At 38.6% G+C, this 24,081-nt stretch overlaps 1 protein-coding gene across 5 annotated transcripts in view; it reads right to left on the bottom strand.

Annotated features, from left to right (window-relative positions):
• The window catches only part of LOC134529858 (myelin regulatory factor), a 103,006-nt gene that overhangs the window by 21,007 nt on the left and 57,918 nt on the right, over positions 1-24,081 (bottom strand). The window contains exons 6-17 of one of the 5 annotated variants that reach the window (XM_063364373.1): positions 21,563-21,793; positions 20,727-20,822; positions 18,511-18,682; positions 17,392-17,491; positions 16,956-17,134; positions 11,812-12,034; positions 8,633-8,848; positions 7,802-8,023; positions 6,291-6,447; positions 5,230-5,386; positions 2,120-2,194; positions 159-345 (exon numbers count right to left, since the gene is read on the bottom strand). In XM_063364373.1, coding sequence (XP_063220443.1) covers positions 159-345; positions 2,120-2,194; positions 5,230-5,386; positions 6,291-6,447; positions 7,802-8,023; positions 8,633-8,848; positions 11,812-12,034; positions 16,956-17,134; positions 17,392-17,491; positions 18,511-18,682; positions 20,727-20,822; positions 21,563-21,793 — 2,015 coding nt within the window. The remainder of the gene's footprint in view (positions 1-158; positions 346-2,119; positions 2,195-5,229; positions 5,387-6,290; positions 6,448-7,801; positions 8,024-8,632; positions 8,849-11,811; positions 12,035-16,955; positions 17,135-17,391; positions 17,492-18,510; positions 18,683-20,726; positions 20,823-21,562; positions 21,794-24,081) is intronic. The other 4 variants (XM_063364375.1, XM_063364376.1, XM_063364374.1 and 1 more) reach the window with 4 other exon arrangements.

Raw genomic sequence — 24,081 nt, 5'->3', positions numbered from 1 at the left:
TTCGGTGTTGAGGTAACGACCCCTCTACAATGCTTACAGTTGGTGCTAATAAATTTCGTAACTGGGACATTTTTTCATGGCCATTCTATTAAAAACACGGGTTTGTAAAATAAACTGGTTCACCTCGCAGGCACACCAGTGGACGAGGAGGGGACTACCTGGCAGGCGGTGTCGGCCGAGTCGAGCAGGTTCGGGGCAGCTCTACACGCGCTGGGCCGCCCCACAGCCGGGGCTGACAGCCCGGCAGCTGGCACGGGCTCGCTGGGCGACATCTCGGCGGAACTGCCGTTGCACCCGGCGCAGTCCTCGTGGGGGCTGCTGGAGGCGTTCAGTGCCGCCTCCTTCCTGCGAGACAGCAGCTGGCATGTGGCACCCTCGCTGTCAGTTATAGTTAGTTTCTGACTTAACTACAGGCACATCATCATTGTAACAGCTCACCATTCATGTACGGTAGAGTCCCGCTGATCCGAACTAATTGGGACCGAACCCTGTTCGGACTAGGCGGAATTTTCTTATATAATGCCATTTATGGTCTTTATGAGGCGTGGGCTATTTAACATCTGATGTGTCAAATATTAAAGATCAGACACAAAACACACCTTTATTATTTAGCGTATTTAGCATAATATAAATACGTAAATATTTAAGTACTATGTACGTAATCATATTTTTTTTCTTTTTAGTTGAAGGAGAAATAGATACATCATTTCTTATGTACATATTAATAAACGTAAGACATTACTTGAAAAAGAACTTGTTTTTCTTTGCTTTTCAAGGTTCATAATTGTTATAAAAATATTTCTTTTTTCGTCCTAGCCCTGTTCGGATTAGGCGGATTTTCGGATTAGCGGGGTTCGGATTAGCGGGACTCTACTGTAACAGATAGTTCATACAAATCTAATATTGTCGCGGGTTGAAATTTCCACGGTTCTTGAAATAAAATGTTCACTCGCCGCGAGGGTTGCATGAGCGGTAACTGGGGCGTGCGGTGGGCGTGGTTGCGCGGCTGATGTGCAGATTGGTCAAATTCTTTTGTAGTTCGTTTGTTCAGCTGTGCGCCTTGCGCGGTCACTGGCAGCGAGAACTGGCAAACCTCCGCGCGGTGTGGCCACACGTCTGGGTGGAGGGGGTAGCCTGCTCAGCTGTCCTGGTCAGTTGTTTGTGAAATGTGGGTCCAACAACCACGGATTGTTCTGGTAGGCGCGGCGGTGCTCGGGGATTCAAGCGGGAGTTAGTGTGAGCTCGAGACTCATTCTGGCGGAGGCTATGTCTCACGTCAGTGGTAACAAGTAGTAACTGAGACCGGCATGCAGTCAGGGTATGCTAACTGGTCGGGATGCTGCCAGACTTGGTAGCGAGTCGGTACAGTCCAAGTTTGAAATTGTTAAGTTATTTTGGGTTTCCAAGGGCAGGAGAGGCTAAAGTGATAGATCAAGAAATGTTCAGCTTCTTTAAAAATGTGAGTGCAGGACTATCTTTTCTTAAGTTTAATTATAAATTATGGTTTATTGATGCTATTAAGTTAACACATTAGGAAGAATTAGGGAAGAGCTTGGTGAAGCTCTCTCTCTCTTGTATGGTCGTTCAGTAGTTAATTATGTGAGTCATTACTGAAAGATAGTTATGAATTTTAATTGTAATTTTTATTGTAATCTGTAAAGACATGTTCCTTGAGACTGATTTTACTCACTAGAAGTTTAAAAATAAATGTAAGTTGTTTTTAAATTAGTATTTAGTTATAAGAAAAAAATAATACAAGATGTATCCAATATGGATGCCATGATGTCATACTGGTTTGAGTAGTATATATATATATCCCTTTGTAGTGGTAGCAGCATCAGTTTGCCAGTAATCTTTTTCGGGAAGGATTATTTAAAAAAGCTTTAGCAGTTAAGTGTGTTTAGCTACAATATTATTTAAACGTTCTCAGTATATATTTTAAAACTTTTTATTTACTTACAATCTAATTTTATTCTGCTGTAATTATAAAGTAATTTTTATACCATTTTTGACTTCCAATATTCGGCATTTTTCAAATTTATTTTTGTACACATTGGTACATTTTAAATGTGAAAGAGTTTATTAGTAAAATGGCCGACAGCAAAAATCTTGCTCTTACCTTCCAAACAGATTGCCACATATCATGGTATGCTTACGCATATGTAAAAAGTGTAATGCTGTTAACGCCATCAAGCTGCAACAAGAAAATAATTCACAATGAAGTAACGTATAATAAGACAGGATTACATTATGGAGGATTTAAGTTACTGAATATTTATAGTGGAAATTCTGCTTAAGTAGTTTAGAGAATATCAGACACAAACCATGGTCTTTCAGGGAAGCAACACCAAGTGCTAGGTTGAAATTCATTGAACCAATAATTCATCTTGTTAGAGTAAGGGGCACATCCACACACGCTCCAAGCTCTGAGAAAGTGCTTATCACTTTCAGCTAAATGTTATAACTGAAATAAAGTTTTAGGTTTGTACACATCAGGTTATTTGTTAAAATAAAATACAAACATAAAATAATAAAATACCTGCAAAGACACACGCCCAACACAGCACACCTCAGTAGACAAGTAAAACATAATCACACATGAATGAAAACTCAATACACACTTCGAAAATAGAACATTATTCCATCGCGAAAACATACACATGAGCTTGCAATACATTATATTTAAGCATTAATAAAGTAAAAAATAACCAACATTATGTGTGAAGATAAATGAAACTTCACTATAAGTATGCCCATAAGATTAAAAAATGTAATGTGTCCCAGAAAAAAGACTAGTCCCTAGCGAATACTTGCTATACTGACCACTTATCCAGTAATACCACAAACATAGACACACACAGATATAAGGTACCTTGACCAAATAAGGCCCGGGTCCAAATAAGGCCCGTCATTGAGTTTACTAGGATAGCAAAGAGGTTTTCACCGGACGAGACATGCTGCGGACAGCCTCTGGCATCTAGAGGTCAGTGCAGGTACTACTTGTTGGGACGCGAACTGTTCGCCATTTTACACGCATTAAAGACCAGCAAGGAATTCGTAGTGGCTGTGGTTACTAATTTCGACGAATCGTGAAAAACGACTTCACATTAAGGTAATGTAACTGACACAAAGTATCTATATACCATTTTAAAGCCCGTAGTTTACAGAATATGTTAGTATGGTTATATATTCTGAACTCTTGTTGTGTATTAAACTGTGAGTAAAACACTTAAAAAAAGTTTGTGTTTGCCACAAACTCCAAATAAGGCCCACTTTGGAGAACCAAATAAGGCCCGCGGGCCTTATTTGGAACATCAGTTTTCTGAAATTTTTATCTCATTGTTGCAGCACTAAAGCTTTTTGTAAAACACTAAAACGATTATTTATTGTAGAATAAACATTTTTAAAAACCTTCTTAAAAGGTTAATAAAAAAAATATTTTGTAAAAAATATTTTCAAAAAAATTTGCGAAATTCAAACTACAAGGTAACATTTTGCTTATCTTTGATGGTGCATCATCACACTTGGACATATGCATTGTGGAAGCTGCTGAAGCCTACGGAATTACACTATTCTGCTTACCAAGCAACACAACACATAAGCTGCAGCCTTTTGATAAATCAGTTTTCGGTCCTCATGAAACATTTTGGGATGATGAAGTGTCACTACATTGGTCAAAGCAGACAAACATTCAAGACCGCACAATAACCAAAAGTATTTTTGGGAAAATATTTAGTAAGGTTTGGACCAAAGCTGCTACGCCTAGTAATGTAGCAAGTGGGTTTTCTGCAACTGGCATTTACCCATTTGACCCTACTGTTATCCACGAGAGTGCTTACACTCCTTTAGAACTTACCAGAATAGAAAACCCAGATGAAACAGCACAAGGATCACAATCTGCAGCCCCAGTTAACCCAAAAGAGAGCAAGCATGGGCAGGTAAAAGAGAAAACTCGAAAAATAGCTGACAAACTAAGGTATTTAGAAGACTCATCGTCGGGAACAAGTGATTCAAGTGACTCTTCTCTTGTATCCTGTGATGGCACAGAACCTAGTTTAAACATTTCATTCAAAGATATCCTATGGACACCTGAGGTGATGAAAAAGAATAATGTTAATCGAAAAAAATCGCTTAGCTACAAAGCTGTTGAGATAACGAAGACATTATTTGAAGACAAAATGAAGACTCAGAATGATCAAAATCAAGACAAGCCAGACAATGCTGCCCCAGGAAGTTCCAATGTTAAAATAAATAAAAAACACTCTGAACCTGCCACACAAAAACATCTTGCTATTGGGTCGAGTGACACGAAGAAGAAAGGAAAAGAAGCCTGGTATTGTTTCATTTGCACAGAGGACATGAGTGCTTACATGAGACTGTGTGTAAAGTGTAGCCACTATGTTCATGAAGAATGTGTGGGGCTTACTGCTGACAAAATACCAAATTTCATTTGCCCAGTTTGTGCTTGTAAGGCTACTTAGTTTCACAGACATATTGCGTACCTACATGTTCATTTTCAGCTGTGACTTTTCTTTAAAATTTCTGGTTTGTGATTCCAGTGCGAACTTTTAGTATTTACATGTTCAGCTGTAAAATTTTAATATTTATCGATTGAGGTTCTAAAATGTTACAATGTAATTCAAATTATCTGAATGTGGACTACCACCATTGAACCTTGTAATGTATAGATAATTTCATTATTTTTTATTGTTATTTGACTTCAATTGGCAGTTATTTAAACATGGGCCTTATTTGGTACTGCTGCTGGGCCTTATTCGGAACAGGTGTTCCTAATATGGCCCTTTGCATGATTTTTGGATAATGTCATTTGGTACATACAACTAGCTTACTTTTGGTACTTCTGATCGTGTATTATCGAAGTACACATGTTTAAGAAGGCTGCTGTCCAACATTCATAAATTTTACTATCTTCATACTATGTGTTTTTAATTTTATAATTAAGGGGGGCCTTATTTGGCTAACTTACCTTATAAAAGCCTGTTTACATATATTTTTTTATTTTGAAGGGAAAATTAAATAAAAAACAGAAATTCTGCTAAAAATGGGATAGGCAATTCTCCAACATGCAAATACAATGAGCGCTTTGAGATCCAGCCGAAGTCAAGTCCCATTCTTCAAGCCTTCAGGCCGTTTAATCACATTGCAATCGAAGCCCAAATTCTACTACCTAAGATATATAATTTTTTGGTAGTTGCATAAAGTTCTTACCAGAATGCCATTGTAAGTAACAGCAAACCAATGGCAATGTAGATGAACTTAAAGCTGCAGAAACATCTATCCTTGGTATCATTTGTACTGTGACTGCTGTTGCAGCATCGGTGCCTTCTATGCCTTTTACAGCTAGACATTGATGACTTACTGGAAACTGAAACAAATTCAGTTTAAATTGTTTAGCAAAAAATTACAAAGAACATTGTTGATACAAAAATATTTACAAATATAATCATATATTTTTTAAGTAAAATTTCTTTTCTGAGGGGGCTACAATTTACAAGCGTTACGAAAATTCCGATCGCATGAGGGAAATAATCCAGAACATACCACACCGCCCTACTTCAGGAGAGTGCAGTTTCAAGGAGACATTTATTTGCACCTTGCTGCTGTTCTCTAGCCAACACTGATTCCTACCAAAATGTTATTAAATGCAAATGAATGACAGCATCACTAAAAAATAATTTTAAAAAAATTATTTGAATTTGCATTTTAATTTCAGTTCTGATCACCCCAAAACATTTCAGAAGATTGATAATTACTTTGTTATAAGTGACGTTTACTATAAAATATATCAACATACATTCTGCATAATGTTTATCAGGTGTTTCATTCTGCATGTCAACTTTTTGGTAAAAAATTAGGCCTACAATTTTTAATATTTAAATTTTTGGGGTAAGGAAAAAATAAAATAAATAAAACCGTTTATGTAAAAGCCAATTTTCAAACATCAAACACTAGATTTTTCGTTAAAATTTTCGTTAAAATAACATCAAATGTCCCAAATGTTTAACATACATATCTATTGGGAGATTTGTAAATTATGTAGTGATACATACATTTTTAAAATTATATTATGTAGGTTATACATTTCAAAGGTTAGCATATTTAAAGTTCAAAATATATTATAAGTGAAGTGAACTTTGAAAAAATATAACTTATATTAAGATTTCACTTTTATAAATTATGTTGGTCGACATTGTGAAAATTCAGGGACAAATGGCGCAAAAACAGTAAATCCTTTCTTATATAATAGTACAATTTACGCAAGCACTCACCTGTAGATATGCTCGTTGTTGACCTTACGCTGTCTAATCGAATGCACTTGACTATTTTACGGTTAATTTTTTCGAGCTTGCCAACTCGAGTTACCAAACCGTCAGTTAGTCGGCCAAGCTCCTTCACAGCACCAACATTTTCCATGAAGAGGCGATCCTGGAAAAATTGTTTACTGCTAGTTTGTAAAATTATTTTAAACACCACAATAACATTGAGTATGTCCATAAAACAATGTCCCAGTTATAAATTTTAATAGTATCAACTGTAAGCGGTTCAAGGTCTCAAAGAGCAACAAACATTCGCGAGTACTGCTTTGTGTTTTCTCGCTTGCAGCGCCACCTTCGCAAAATGGCGACTCCTGAGCGTAAAGCGTTTTGTGTTCTATAGTTTTCTAAGAGTGAATCTTTAATTTAGTTCAAAGTGCGTTTCGTTTGTACGAGAGCGGTTGAACGTCGAAGTCCCTGACCGTTGGATTGGTCGTAATGGTCGAGACGACAGAGCTCTTTTTCGCTGGCCTCCACGTTCACCTGACGTAACGCCTTTGGGGCTTTATGAAAGATCGTGTCAACGTTCCGCCGCTACCTAATGATTTGCCAGAGTTGAGACACAGAATTGAAGAGGCCATTGCTTCCGTTACTCCGTGACGTGTTAACAAAATTTTGGGAAAAATTAAAACTTTAGGTTTGATGTGTACCGCATAACAAAAGGTGTACATATTAAACATTTGTAAGAAAAAAATGTTAGTTTACCTTCAATTTGATGTATGATTTGTTGTAAGTAGTCTAAATTAAACTGTTATAATATACCATTGAAACTGGGACAATCTTTTATAAACACTGTATTTCAACTATCAAGTAATATGGCACATAATCGTGGGGCATCAAATATAACATTAGCAAATAATTATTTTAGGTTTCCTTAAATGTGACTGGAGATAAGTATATAGTGAATAAATAAATAGATTTTTAAAATAATACAGTTTTAAATGTCTGTATCAAATATCTAGAAGCCAAAAAAAGAGCATTAATGTAACTACAAATTAATATGTTGATACAAATTTAGTATTATATATTGGTTCCTGCGGGGAGGGTTTCCGAAGAGAAACTAAGGAGCTGACAGCCATCTCGGTGTCAAAATTCTTCAAATTCCTCACAAATGACTCAAAAACTCTTAAATTTCCTAAACATTTCCCTATTTCAAGGGGAAAAAATCCTTTTTTAGAGGAAAAAAGTTTCACATTTTTCCCCCTCAAAAAATCCAGAAAAGAAAAATTCCTCGAAAAAGGAGCAATATGCCTCAAAGAAGACCAATATTCCTAAAAAAAAAAAAAAAAAACCCTAGCAGAGTTCATGGACCTTGACTTTGGCCATAAAATTGAAATGATAAATTTTTCATTAGTACACACTTGCACACTTGCATACTCGCATAGTTGCACACTTGCATAGGTACTGAATACTTGCACAGTAGCACAACAAGAGAACCGCGTGGTCTGGAGTGTCGGGACAGGCACCTTGTTGACGAGCAGCAGGTCGTGTATGCGCTGGCCGCTGGGCAGCACCACGTCTCCGGCACTGTGCACGGCGTCGGGCAGCACTTGTTGCACCTGCTGCGCCACGACGCCCGTGTCCAGCGCCAGGCCGGGCAGCCCCGCCTGCAGCGCGAACTCGGGCAGGTAGTGGAACTGCACCAGCCGCAGACTGCGCACGTTGCGCAGCTGCTGCTCCGAGTCGCACTGCCGACACCACGCACCCGCTCGTGACAATCCCTCACCCACACTCTCAAGTGCGCTCACAGCTCCATCACTCGGGCTCTTCTGCTGGGACACGACCCCTCTTCCCACGCAGTTCCACCAGAATCCAACCCCGAGCACCTTGGTGACACGTGAACGATCTGAACACATACTTCGACAAAGATTTTCCGATTGTTCGTGTTTTTTCCATTACCAACAAGACTGCAGACTCTAAAAAGAAATACATGTTTGTCAAAAGAATTTCGGAAAAGACAAAGGTAGATGTTTACTTCACCCTTTTTATGTTCAGAGGCTCTAAGGTGAGAGACTCCAAGATTGATTTGGGTCTTTAAACAACTTGGGTGCCGCTTGATTCTCATAAATTAAATTCATGCCATATGTTTGGATCCAACCCTCTACTTATGCCACATGAGCATAAATTATTAGCGACCACAGTCATTGACAACCCTCCATTCAATGACTTGTGTTAACATTGTGTACAGTTGATAAAAGAAAACAGTGCTTGGCCACATTTTCCAATTTATTCATAGCTAATGTTTGAGTACTTAAAAAGAGGCAGTTCATAACTAACGAAGAGTTAACTGACATTACCTCTTGGATGATCTCCTTCGCTCGCTGGTCACTCGGGTGCACAATGTGACCGGTGACCTTCACGTTGCCGTGGACCACCAAGGACTCGTCAGGTCGGTCATTGTTGATGCCGACCCGACCCACGTGGTATATGGAATCCGACGTGTGACCTTTTTGCCAGCAAAGCTCCACGTCACTTTCAAACTGCCCGGGGTTCGAAGCCTGAAACAGGAAAGCCTAGTGTCTTCAGGCAGAGAGTTCCATGGCAAGTTACAGTACCTATGATAATGAGCCCAGTTATTCTCCAGACTGTTACAGACTGTGCTTAATACCCCTTTGCCCCTTTGGAAGTTGCATGATGCTGTCAAAATATCCTTCAGTTCACTTAACTTATGTTTAATCTCATGATGCACCACTTCACAAGTGTCAGACAACAGAGTTTTCGGTTCCACAATATCCTGCTTCACCTTGATTGGGGCAATTTTTCTCGAATCCCAGTGAAAAACTTCCGACTGATTCCCTCAGCTTGTTGTAGGTATGTCACCACGGTGAAATTCAGTTTTTTAGATCTTAATTCCTTTTCATTTAGCTACTTATATTGAATAAAAACATAATGTGTGAATGCAACAATGCTTTTTAGAATTCTCAGAATTAATTATAAATTATCTGTCAATAGATACAGTGTGTGTGACCCCAATCCTAAGAGATCTTATCAATGTGTGTCTTGGTGGTCCTATCGGCAGCATCACAAGGTGCCCTGCCAACCTAATAGTAACCATCTTTAGTAAGAGACAAGCATGGCATGTGCTGTGTTTATGTCAACCACTTACAACTTGGAGATCACGAAGTACATTCTTCACGAACATAAGACTATAAAAGGATGCAGTCCGCATCAATAATAACCCTTTTGTAGATGAATTTCCTTTACTGTGACCAGAAAGCCATAACCATCATTCGAGTCCCAACAGAAAACACAGATTTGAATTTCTTAAATGTCATGTAGGTGCAAACATGCTCGGAATAAACCTGTTTGATTTTTATATTATCCATTTAAACAATATTATGAGATTTCAATTATTTCGAACCAGACATTTTCTAGTTTGACTACATTTGAACCAAACAGAAACAATCAATGGCTGTGTGACATCCCATTGCATAAAACTGTTGGGCTATGGACTGAATGTCCCATGCAATGTCATGGAAAATGAAAACAGATTTGGTAAGGGCATTGCTGGGGGAACTACGTGGTAATTTTCACGAAACTGAAGATATTTACCCCTATCGACATTGTGCAGCAAATTGGAATATAAGTAAACCTTTTCCGAACGAAGACCATAAACATAATCCAGAAGAGAAAGAAGAAGCAATGTCGTGCAACAATTCGAAGTTCCGCGATTATGCGACAAATGGTTATTGGCAATAAAGGGCCGGGTCATTTCCTCCAGCTAATTACTAACATCATTTTGAATAATAATCACATGCAATGAAAACTGTGGTTGAACCATCTCCGCTTTACTACTAATACCTTAGTAAACTATTATATACGCATAGATTAACTTATCATTGCAAAATTATGTCGTGTGCCAAGAGGAGTGTGAAAGGTAAATATTTGGTAAAGTCTGTGTTAAACAAGTTGCACATAGAGTTCCACCTGTCAAGCTGTCTATTCTATGGACTTTGCACAAAGCTTGCTAAATAGCTGGCATGAGTTGACACATGGATTCATGCTCTCGACATAGCATGCATAGAACATGGCATAACATACTTGCGAAGCAATAAAATAGCAGACAGACATTTAGCAAATGGGATGTTAGTCGAAAAGGCAGAGGTAATTATAAAGAAAAGAAGTGGAACGAAGTTCAGTCAAAATGTAGCGGTGTTAATAATGAACAAGATAATGAGAGTGAAAAAAAAAATTGGCTCGGCATTTATAATTAGGGGCGCAAAGAAAATAAACAATAAATCACATCGGAATAAAGAAGTAAAGAATGGAGGGCTGCTCCAATTTATTTATCCCCCCCCCCCCCAGCTGCTTTAGGCTCGTTAATAGGAGGAGAAGCTGCAGTGTAAAAGTTCAAGGCCATGGCTGAAGCCAAAGCAAAATAACTTAATCAAAGCATGTAGCGTAATGGTAAAATCCTGCATGGCAAAAATGTATTGTGTCTCTTCAATTCTGATGCCAGGAGGAGGGGGCATATGGAAGCAAAGAGGAGAAAGGAATAAGGAGAGAAACCGATCATGATGAATAACCTACCTGATCGACCCCTCACCACCACAGCCACAATGAAAGCAACAGTGAAAATAAAAATCCCGTAAAAAAAAAAAAAAGGGTTTTGAGACGTGATCAACCAGGCAGACTGAATGTGCTGGACACTTCCTAAGGTCCGGGAACACGCCCTGCCAGTGTCACTGAAGTTTAAAAAAGAAGGGGGTTGTCTGTAAAGTCGGTTTACGGACGATAATTTTACGTGATAACGTCATAAGAAAACATTGATAATAAATTGCATACGTTTTAATTTTCAAATATTATTTACAGTTTTTGCAAATTTTATTTAAATAATTTGTTTAAATATAATAACGAACAATTAGTTATAGAAATAAACTGAAATCAAACCAATGTCAATAAATTGTTAATTTGAAATAAAGAAAATTTGACAAATAAATCAAATTTTTTAAATTGCTGATTTTAAAAAGCCCGCCTTAACCTGTTTGATATTACAGAACATTTTCTCGCACGGTGGTCGACCGGTTCTTGCACGCTCGGCTCAGGCTGAACGTGACAATGAGTCATGCTTTTCCGTGCGTGTAGCCGACGTTCATCGATTTATAAGTAGGGACCGGAAAAGTTCGCGGGTTCAATGACCTGCAGGACGAACTCCATAGTTCTACGTACACTCGGTCAAATGTCACCCACTCATTGGCTGCTGTATTGTGAGACGTCCCAACGTAGCAGCCTGTGATTCGATAAAGCTTTGGTTGGGCGTTTCTCATTGGCCCAGAGTCATCCAGGTGAGTTGTGAGCCAATAGCAGAGGCAGCACTGAGGTATTACTATATGTATATTAACTAGCCTATCGCGAAATGGGTTCGCGAATTTTTCCGGTCTCTATTTGTAAGACGTCACCACGTCAAAAACTGGATAAGTGGAGTGGAGAAAGAGAAGCGCCGACTGGGATGGGACAGGCGTGTGAAGATGGTTACCCTGACGATGATGCGCTCCGACGCGTGCGACACGACGGGGTAGTCGAGGTTGTCGGCGCAGTGCGCGTGCAGGCCCACCACCAGGTAGAAGTAGCGCTGGTCGGGGTTGGGCTTTCCCTTCTTGCGCATGTTGTTGGAGGTGGTCTCGCTGAAGTGCAGCCGGCCCACCGTCAGCTTCGTCACCTGCTCGCTGCGGATGTCCATGCTGCACACACACACAACTCTACACTGGAGTAATACATCAACTCATCAGCGCACACACACAACTCTACACTGGAGTAATACATCAACTCATCAGCGCACACACACAACTCTACACTGGAGTAATACATCAACTCATCAGCGCACACACACAACTCTACACTGGAGTATTACATCAACTCATTAGCGCACACACACAACTATACACTGGAGTATTACATCAACTCATCAGCGCACACACACAACTCTACACTGGAGTAATACATCAACTCATCAGCGCACACACACAACTCTACACTGGAGTATTACATCAATTCATTAGCGCACACACACAACTATACACTGGAGTATTACATCAACTCATCAGCGCACACACACAACTCTACACTGGAGTAATACATCAACTCATGAGCGCACACACACAACTCTACACTGGAGTATTACATCAACTCATCAGCGCACACACACAACTATACACTGGAGTAATACATCAACTCATCAGCGCGCACACACAACTCTACACTGGAGTATTACATCAACTCATCAGCGCACACACACAACTCTACACTGGAGTAATACATCAACTCATCAGCGCACACACACAACTCTACACTGGAGTATTACATCAACTCATCAGCGCACACACACAACTCTACACTGGAGTATTACATCAACTCATCAGCGCACACACACAACTCTACACTGGAGTAATACATCAACTCATCAGCGCACACACACAACTCAACACTGGAGTAATACATCAACTCATCAGCGCGCACACACAACTCTACACTGGAGTATTACATCAACTCATCAGCGCACACACACAACTCTACACTGGAGTAATACATCAACTCATCAGCGCACACACACAACTCTACACTGGAGTAATACATCAACTCATCAGCGCACACACACAACTCTACACTGGAGTATTACATCAACTCATCAGCGCACACACACAACTCTACACTGGAGTATTACATCAACTCATCAGCGCACACGCACAACTCTACACTGGAGTAATACATCAACTCATCAGCGCACACACACAACTCTACATTGGAGTAATACATCAACTCATCAGCGCACACACACAACTCTACACTGGAGTAATACATCAACTCATCAGCGCGCACACACAACTCTACACTGGAGTATTACATCAACTCATCAGTGCACACACACAACTCTACACTGGAGTAATACATCAACTCATCAGCGCGCACACACAACTCTACACTGGAGTATTACATCAACTCATCAGCCAAGTGAAACAAATTTCATCATATTATTAGTAGGGGCATGCATAGTGGCATGCAGATTTCGCGAAAATATCTGAACACATATTAGACTGCAACAAGGTATACCCGCGCCTGTGGTTTCTTCCTTGTGATTGGCGGCCGTCTGTGAGAGAAGTCGTTGCCTTATTTGACCGAGCCACTCAGGACGCTTTTGTTTCAGCACTGAATCACTGTGATTGGTGTTGCAACAATCGATATGTATCTGTAAGAAACCCACCCAATCACGAAACACAGACGATGCTACAGTGTTTAGTGATTGGGTGAGTTTCTTTCAGGTGCATGTCTGCTGTTAGAGCACCAATCACAGTAATTCAGTTCGTAATTAAACGCGTCCTGAGTGTCTCGGTCGAATAAGGCAACGACTTCTCTCGCAGACGACCGCCAATCACTAGGAAGAAACACTTGATGTGGATATACATTGTTGCAGTCTAATAGGTATTCAGTTTTTTTTTCGCAAAAAATGCCTACCCCTAGTTATTAGTATTAAGTCTAGCTTCAAAAATTTTACTTGCTACTTGGAATTGTATATTTTTTACAAATAATTATCGTCCACATAATAGTCTTATGTTTATGGATTTAAAGCTTGGTTCTTATGCGCTTGTTAGTTGGTTGTAAAGGCGTGCTTTCATAAATGAGAAACATACAGCTTAGGCACTATTAAACTAGAAACACACGAGACATAATTTTCTACGTAATGCTTGTTCTAAACATGTAATTTTTTTTTAAACCCTATGACAGTTCTTATTTATGTGGTATGGAGTTGTGTGATTCTTAGTTACAAGTTTCTAAGTATAATCGTTCTAAGTTGTGTTTATAGGTTTTGATATTTCTAGTTTATCATTTTCTAAGTTACGAATACAGCTATTTGTATTACTAAGCAAAGTATTTATAAGTTAAGTGTTTATAAGTCGTGAATATTTAAGTAATAATAGTTCTAAGTGGTGTGTTTCTAGGTTTTGATAGTATAAGGGTTTGGAGACTTTTGTGACAATGTGTTTCTTATGGTATTACGATTGTGTGGCTTGCTCGGATGTGGCTTGCCAATCGTAAGGCCTCGGCCATGTTTGTGGCTCGAGACTGTGATAGGGAACTTCTCGGTCTTCTTCGGTGACGTCAGGGTTTCTAAGTCTGCAATATGGCTGAGACTTCGTTTGTTGTGAAACAGAAAATGCTTGTGTCGCCTGAGAAGCAATCAACCATTGCCACCCCATGATTTTTATCCTTTTCTTTTTTTATTATTTATGGTTACTTTTATTGTATTTATCGCTTTAAGTTAGTTCTTATGAAGTTTCATTAATATTATTAATTAAGCTAGAACACGTCGATATATCAGGCCCAAAGTTTTGTTGTTTCCATTAGTCGATACCAGTGTCATCCAAGAGCTTCTTTATTCTTCTTCAAAGTCTTGAAATGACTTTTTCACTGCGATATTATTGTCGCAATACTGTTAGTGCCTATAGGTGCCATGAGAAGTTCAATATTATAAAAAATTATAGCCTATTACTATGATATGGAAATATCTGTTACGGCAATCCTTTAAATATTCAATCACCCAACTTTTTAATTTTGGTTTTGGCTCATACTCTTTTACCATTAGACGCCCTCATCGTCGTTACAAAAAAAGTTTGAGAAAGATATCTGACGTAACCCCATTACTATCGTGCCTACCCATTAAAATATTTTTTTAATTAATTTTGATAACTACGCAAGGAAAAGAGTCATAACACATTTGCTCGCATCACACATGCACGCACTGCCTTTGAGATAAGAGTAATCACCAAATACTATGTAAGAGAATACCGGACAGGTAGCTCATGTGTATCGTATATGCTATTTTATTTATTATTTTCATATTTGTATTTATATGTTTATTAAGTCTTTATTTAAATGTATTTGTGACAATTTTTGGTATGTGTACCTAGTTATTAAAAATGTATGTGGTTAAGTGTAAGACAAGGCGGTACGCCTTAACTTCGCCACTTAAAATAAGGCAATAAATAAATAAATAAACAAGTTGATAGCTCTACTGTAATGCGGTGAGGTGTGATTACCGATTTATTTGAAGTAAATACACTTAAATTGTTTTTTTATAGAAATAAATATTCATGTAAAATTTCAGATGGTTGTAAATTTGTATATTTACATGAAAACAATTCTATCACTACAAAATTTTGTTCGTAGTAATGCTATGTTCTGATTCTTACCCAGGCATTTATGTTTTGTGTTTTCTCAGTACCTCCAATAGATAACATATTATTTGTAAACCGAAACGTTGCAGCTGTTATGTCACAGGAAACTGACTGCATTCGTCGGTGTGTCGCCGTTGTGTTGTTCATGATATCTACTTAGGTTTATTATTGAGTTTATCTGTTTGACATCAGGTGATTAAGGGTTGTTTTTCTTTGGGTTTATGTTATAAATTTTATTTCTTATTTTGTATATATGAATTTTACTCATGCTAAACTGTGCAAAACTTCAATGGCGTATGTCTAGAGACCGGAAAAATTCGCAAATTCATTTCGCGATAGGCTAAAATACAAATAGTTATACCTCAGTGCTGCCTCTGATATTGGCTCACAACTCACCTGGAAGACTCTGGGCCAATGAGAAACGCCCCACCAAAGCTTTATCGAATCACAGGCTGCTACGTTGGGACGTCTCAAAAGACAGCAGCCAATGAGTGGGTGACATTTGACCGAGTGTACGTAGAACTATGGAGTTCATCCTACAGGTCATTGAACCCGCGAATTTTTCCTGTCCCTACGTATGGCCAAGAAATAGTATTAAATCAAAATCCCCCATTGCATGATTAATTTAAATAACGTACCAGAGACAGCTATGAGTTTGCGCGCGGAAGTGTAGTTCAGGATGCAGCTAGGAGTCTGCAGGGGAGTATGTAGACGGTGACGTCGGAAAAGGAATAAGTCGGCAGTCTCATAAAACCACTCAGGTGTAATCTGTCCGTCAAATCCAGCGCACGAACATTTTACGTACACGTCCTCAGGATCATAAACGCAAATTATAAACAACAATAAATTCTGCATACGCACTTATTGGTATCTGAGAAACGGCAAGTGAATGTCACGTGGTTGACAGAAAAGTCTAAGTTCAATCATAGGTGACAAAAATAGTATCTACAGTAATTTTTCACACATGAAAGATACCCAGGAAAATCGTGTACTGAATAATAATATTTAGGAATATAATGCTTTAAATTTTGAATCTGCAATTAGTTTTCCCCGAATGTCTATGTGAGAAAACTAGTGTCTACACTTTCAAAAGGGTTCGTTTTTAGAGTAGTGCCTTGAAATTCCCTTCAGTTATATTTAATTTAAAATTAGTATGTTTCCTTTAATACACGCCTTTTTTAAAGTATTGTAGCAGTAAGTAATCTTAGGAAACATTATCTCTCTAGAGCATGTCGAATTATGACCTCTTATCAAACATTACAAAACCAGTCGGAATAGAATAGTAAAATGGGCAGAGATATATAAGCAGAGAGTCAATGTTTCATTGAAGTTTTGGCAAAAGCTAGAAAATGCCTATAATGACACGACTGGATAAGCTAGTTTTCTGCCTATTATCTGCAACTGTAATAGAGCCAGTGGAAATACCAATATTAAACAGTGTGGTACTTACGGTACAGGATGAAATGGCTTCTTGCTGCGATCACTTTGAGATTGCTCGACTTTGATGGTCTGCGATGGACTTTCCACTTTAACACCATAAAAGTGTAAATGAAAGCCTGTTATTTTCTTCAACCCCTCAGGAGTTTTTACGAATTGAGGCTCACCATACAGTTGCGCATGACAAGTGATCTAGAATAAGATTGACATACAAAGTTGTGCATTTTTATATGCGCATACAAAATCTTCACCCACATATCATATATATTTTAACTAAAAGGAGTGTTCATAAATAATAATGTTTAAAATCGTGTGTAAGAACAAAACTAAATGTTTGCAAAAATGTCCATAAAATTAAACCTTTATAATTTACAATAACTTAAAATATTATATTATAATTAAATTGAAAATAAAGTATTACGAAATAAGTTTGTTAAGGGCAGTGATACCTCTACCTGAAAGTGATTCTTTTTCTGACACACAAACGCATCATCTGCGTTCGAAAAGTTGAAGCCTTTGTCAGCATCAACTTTGTAAAATGGCACAGATCTGAAAACAGAAATGGAATATCAATTATAAGAACATTATTACTGACAAATATTTAAAAACACACATCTAGTTCAAATGGTTTCGTTTATGAAAATTGTTTGAAAGTCATAGCTGATAGTCAGCTGTTAGTTAAAATTCTGAATCGTAATTATGAAGGCTGCAACATATATATATATATATATATATATCGTAAACTTTTTCTGGCAGCAGAAGTACATTAAATAAAATAACAAAGAACTACTTTGACACCTAACTTTCTTTGCATTGAACAATAATATTACAGTTTAAGACGCATAACCGTGTCCGTTTTCTTGTTTTCAACGAACTCTTGTAATTCAAAGCACGATCTCTGATAGGTTGTTTGAAGATAAAGCAAATGGAGATAAGTATCTACACACAAAAAATATAGAGATAGAGAAAATAGGTTTCCGTCACAGTACAACAATTTTTTTCTGTAATTTTGTTTATTTAATAATCCATTCATGTAGACCCTTCCTCGGGAAACTACATGTCGATTTTCATTTCACTGGTGTGGGGGTCATTGGTGTGTCACATTCACTTCAATGCTATTATCCACACATGTTACTTGCAGGGCAAGAAGGTGGTATATGTTTGTAAGATATAATTGTAATCGGGCGAACCTTACCAGACGTCTGGAGTCATTCTAAATGCATTTCAATTTACTAAAGCAAAGCAAACTATTGTTCGCATGCTTTCACGGCCATTGTCTGAAGTAGCTTGACTTCTGAGTTGTAGCCGTATCCTTGGCGAATAATTCAACCGACGTTTCGGTCGACGTTGCAGTCGCCATCATCAGGGAGCAGGTTACCTAGGTAATGTAGGTAAGGAGTAGGTAACTGCTCCCTGATGATGGCGACTGCAATGTCGAGCGAATCGTCGGTGAATTATTCGCAGAGGACACGGCTACAACCCAGAAGCCAAGCTACTTCAATGTCATCGTTCGCAAGGAGATCACGTGAGGACTGGGTCGACGGTGAGGCAGACGCATGCGCACTCACAGGTCTTTGAGGTTCTGGTCGCACAACACGTGCCACGCGGTCTGCTGGAACGGCTGGAAGCGGATGCACTGGTAGTTGGAGTCCAGGTACAGGTTCGACTCCCCGGGGATGTCGAAGCTGTAGTCGTCGTCCAGAACTGCAGTCTGGTTCGAGTTAGAGTCCGGAGACAGGTCTGCACATGTTTAGAAAACAATTACGACAAACACATCATTTCACAATTTTCTTAGTAAGATTTCAGACAAAATATGAAGAAGCATTATACAATCTTCTTCACTTTTTTAAGTGGGACATTTAAAATGGAAAAGGGGATCAAAACTGTTTCTTTGATAAAGACTTTCATTTAAGTTGAACCTTAACTAAAAATTGAAGTTGGATATGCCAGCTCAAATTTCACCCAGGAACCTTTAGGATGGGCTCCATTAAAGTGCCTACTAAAAAAACGAAGTTACAACACATCAAATGTTTGTTTTAAATGAAAATTATATCATAGTGAAAATATATTCTGAGATAAAGTAAAATGACTTTGTAGACTCTGCATTTTCGATAAAAACTGAAGATTACAGTTTTATCCAGAATATTGACTGTAAAGAAGTAAAGAATATGGTAGCAGAAGGGACAATTACGTATCGTGGGACGATCCAAATGGGTTGGCGGGCAAACTCACACATGTTATTGTTTCTCTATGCGCAGGATACTTTCCTCACTTAGTTGAGATATAGTCCATTCTCTTTGTCTTAAAAGATACATTATATATCAAATAAAATGTTTATGACTTTATTTGATACTGTTACGAACGCAGACAGGACCGCGACACGCCCCAGGTTCGGAGCTGGCTGGCGGCCCCGCACGACCACTGGCGTCACGCGCCATATCACCAGTGCTCCTAGCTGACACTTTCCACATCACATGCTGCGTGCTTTGGCCACTATTACTGCCATTTCATGTGCTACACCCTAGCGGGTGGTGATTCAAGTAACACGTGCACTACAAGTACACTCTAGTCGACATTTCTGGCATGACATGTGCTACACTCTACTGCGGAATGATGCAAATAGTGTATGCATTGCAACTACAATAGGGTCACAATTTCCGGCTCCCATTAAAAATGCTAGCAATCCTGGTAGACACCTATGGAATTACATTTTCACTTCTCCCGAATAATTTTAATATCATCATTAATTTCATATTTTATAATTTCACTTCCCCTTCTACCATACTTCCTGCCCCAAACTACTACTAGCTTCCCCCTTGACTTTTTCTCCCCTTCCTTCAACTTCCCCTTCTCCCCTGATTAATATTAATACCCACTAATGCCCAAATAACTAATTTCATACCTTTTAATGTCACCTCCCCCTTTCTTCCCCTCACTAAACCCACTTCATATACATGATGTACTGCCTAGCTCTTCAACTGAGCTGGTGGCCCAATGGCCAAGGTTCTCGCTTCCTAGCCTCGAGATCCCAGGAGTGATCAAGGATCGATCTCCAATTTTTATAAAATAAACATAACACCCAGTGACTCTGATGCCACCTTTAACAAACTGTGACATCCAAGATGGCAGACAACACAAGCCAGCGACAACTACCTCCCAACTTCTCAACTAGGTTCGAAAGGAGAGAGAGGGAAATAAAAAGAAAGTGATTTGTGAAAGATTGTGGTAGAAAGGGGTGGTGAGAGTCAGTGTGGAAAGTGATGAGGGGAGGGGCAGAGTCGACCTTAGAGATACAACAATCAATATATAATCAATAGAGACCGGAAAAATTCGCGGGTTCATTTCGCGATAGGCTGCCTCTGCTATTGGCTCGCAACTCACCTGGATGACTATGGGCCAATGAGAAACACCCGACCAAAGCTTTATCGAATCACAGGCTGCTACGTTGGGACGTCTCACAAAACAGCAGCCAATAAGTGGGTGGCATTTGACCGAGTGTACGTAGAACTATGGAGTTCATCCTAGAGGTCATTGAACCCGCGAATTTTTCCGGTCCCTACATTCATAACAGAAAATGTATTTAATAAAAATTAATTATTAATGAATTATTGGCTCGTAGGGAGGGGATGGGGAGGAGTGAGTGGGAGAACAGTAAAAAAAGTTTGATTGTGAGTGGTAGGTGGATTGGAGTGTCAGTGATTAATTACCCTAATTTGCATAACCTTTTATTGCAACACATAACCTTTTCTCCTCATATTCCTGATACATCTTAATTTATAATTACCTGTCACTGAGAAAGATCCAAATTCCCCAGGAAGATAACACACTGCATCATCTTTCTTTAAAGCACTTTGGTTTTCTCTTTTCTCCTCAACATTTGCTGCAAAATAATATAGGAAACAGCCGTTGTAAAATACTCCAAGAATTTTTTGATCATGATATTAACATTTTTGGGATTTTTCATTTACACTATATCTACATTATACTGTACAAGGAAGTCAGAAATACTGATATTACTTATGAAGTGTGTAGAAATTAAATTAGTTTATAAGTGTGTAGTAAGAAGCTATTGTTAATTTTGCATTTAATATTTTCATTGTGTATTTAATAAGAAGTGGTAATACAGGGGTTGTAACCAACTTTTTCTGATATGCCCGATATTTATGGTGCTCAATACTGGATAATGGTATACAAGGGTTGAAGTTATGGTATGCCTGTGGATTCGGGGAGAAATTATTTAAAAATAAAATCTATTTTGATATCGAGAGGGGGAAGTGGTGAACATTTACCAGTCTCGGCATAATTCCTCTGGTTACTCTCATTTCCCCATAACTTCATTGTATTTTCATTTAAATTCTTATAAAATATTAAATTTTTAAAGTTCTTATAACTCAAAAAAGTTTTATAAGGATTGAGAGCAAATATTTTGAGTCCAAGAAGTTTGTAGGAGATAAATTGTTTTAAATAATTAATTAATTTTCGAAACAGATCTTAAATACATTTATGAGATGCAATATACTATTTCACAAAGTTTACCGAGTATATTGTAAGATCTTCAAAAACCACATAACGAGCAAATATAAATGAATCATTAGAACTAATGAGTGAGAGTGCCTATACCTGGCTCCTGCTTCACATGCACTGTGTTGCTGACAGCTGAAGAACTGGTCCCAATGAAGTGGGAAACTATCTGTGGACTTTCTCCGTCGTCAGAGAGTTTCCTCTTCTTAGATCCACACAGGGATATCGAGTTGCTTGGTGCATTTTGAAGAGATGAGTAGAGTGTGACCAACCCTTGCTGGTGTTCTGAAGAGAGACCCAAACTAAGAGTTGGTTGACTTGACACCAAACCTGCGTGCAGAGAAAGGCAAAGAAAGAATCTATAAGACAAAAAGACACACGTGAACAACAAAATAAATATCTATAATACATAAAGAAAAAAGCATAACAGACCTCTCATTACTCGTGAATGCACTTCCCAACATTTACATCATAAAAGCGTTTTAGTAAATGCCTTACATTATGGTAAGAGCAATGAAATCAATTTAAATATTTAAAGAACTGAAAATGATTAATTTTGTGGGTTTAGGACATCGGAAAAAGAATTATTTCGTCATGTCTCGTAATGAATATAAAGTGCATATTAGATTTGTTTGCAGAAAAACTATGTTATTCGTAAAATTATATTTTGTTTTAATAAAACAACTTGGATAGTAATAAAAAAGCTAAGCTTACAGAAAGATTTTTATTTTCTTTAGAAGAAGGCAAAAAAATAATATGAAAGAGAAAATAAATTTTGACTATCTTCAGTTTCATAAAGTAGCATACAATCTCGCAGATATAATTTTACAATATTAAAAAATCCTCAACCTTACTCTTTACATATGGGCCAATAATTCTGTTTGAGACATGCAACTACCGCAGAAAGAATATTTAAGAAGTATGGCTGATAAGGAAACCAAAAGCAATCCGAAGACCAAACCAAATTCCTTAGGCTGAAATTCATAATCGCAAATGATTTGACAAATTAAGCCCCACTTATTCAATAAGTAGAAGCCTTTATTCTATGTTACCATTAAAGTAATTTATTAGAATAGAATTGAAATAAACTCAAAAGTACACCGACTGTTTTCAAAAAACACGGAAAAAGCCCGGCAGGTGATTACTTCCGAAAAAAATTATATTTACCAACGTTATCACTATAACTGATTACCAAGATAGTGGCGAACCCCTGTGATAACACAATTAATAATACTTTTTTAATGAATTGTCAGAAACATCATGCATGTAAGAAAGCAGATAATAATGTTTCTAATAAAGAAAACATAAAAAAGGGTTTTCAATTTTTTTGCCAGTTGTTTTTTAACTTATGCCATTATAAAAATTTAATGTGGTACTTTTAACTGATGTATCAAATCTAACAAAGAATGGTGACATGTAAATTTCTTTGTTATGATATTGTCGTAACATTCATACATGTAAATTGTTCGATTTGAATCGTCTGATATGTGAGAAACACGCACTACATACAATATGGCAGGGTTGTGTTGCAGTAGCAAATATGTAGTTAGATCTGTAACCCGGTGGCATAATGTAAATACAACACGATGTTCTTACGTTCAAAGGTTTCAGTGATCGTGAGTGAGCATCCTGCATCCCACATAAAAACAGCGACTTTGTAAAGCACAGCATGTAGGCAACTGTTGCAAGAATCGGGACTACTTGCAACACGTTATTTGCATGAGATAAATTACTCTCGCTGCTGAATGGAGCTATTATAACCAGTTACAGCCCTGTAGACTCGTAGTCTTGTAGCCTTTGTTGCCATGTAGCCTCGTAGCCTTGTAACCTCATAGCCATGTAGCCTTGTAGACTCGTAACCTCATAACCTTGTAGTCAGCTGGAACATTGCAGACTCTTAGTTTCATAGCCTCGTAGTCCTGTAGCCTCCGAGTCTTGTAGCCTTGAAGTCTTATATTCTAGTAGCTTCGAAACTAAATTGCATTGTAGCCAAATGTCGCTTGAGCAGTTACGCCTAAGACAGCTGGAGCTGATGACTTTTGGAGCCAAAGACTGTTGAAGGTATTGTATCATACCGCATCTTGCGACCGATCGTATTCCTGTGGAGAGAACATTTCCATGCGACGAGATGGTATCCCTGTGACCAGATCGTATCCCTGTAACCATATCTTACCCTGTGGCGTATCCCCGCGACGAGATCATATCCCTGCATCGTATCCCTCCAATGAGATTGTATCCCTGCGATGAAATCGTATCCCTGTGCTGTATTCCTGTGTCTAAATCGTATCCCTGCGCCGCATCCCTGTGACGAGATCGTATCCCTGCGACGAGATAGTCCCCCTGTTGCGAGAACGTATCCCTGGAGGGGGCAGTGTTACGAACGCCAGGTTCGGAGTGGGCTGGCGGCCACGCACGGTCACTCATGTCACATGCCACTTGCCATGCATACCTGGCCGGATTACAAGGGTCCTCGCTACTACCCTCCCCCTCCGCTCCCCGCGCATCGTCTCACCTCAGGCTATTATCGCCTTTAGTGGCCTGGTAATTCCGGTCTTACAGAGGCCGCCGCACTGAATGGGGTGAATAAACACCGCCTTTCTCGATGTTTCGGGCATCGG

This window comes from Bacillus rossius, chromosome 2 (genome assembly GCF_032445375.1).
Source record: "Bacillus rossius redtenbacheri isolate Brsri chromosome 2, Brsri_v3, whole genome shotgun sequence".
NCBI lineage: Eukaryota > Metazoa > Arthropoda > Insecta > Phasmatodea > Bacillidae > Bacillus > Bacillus rossius.
The sequence above is the reverse complement of the archived record's forward strand: the minus strand, read 5'-3'. Positions and strand labels throughout refer to the sequence as shown.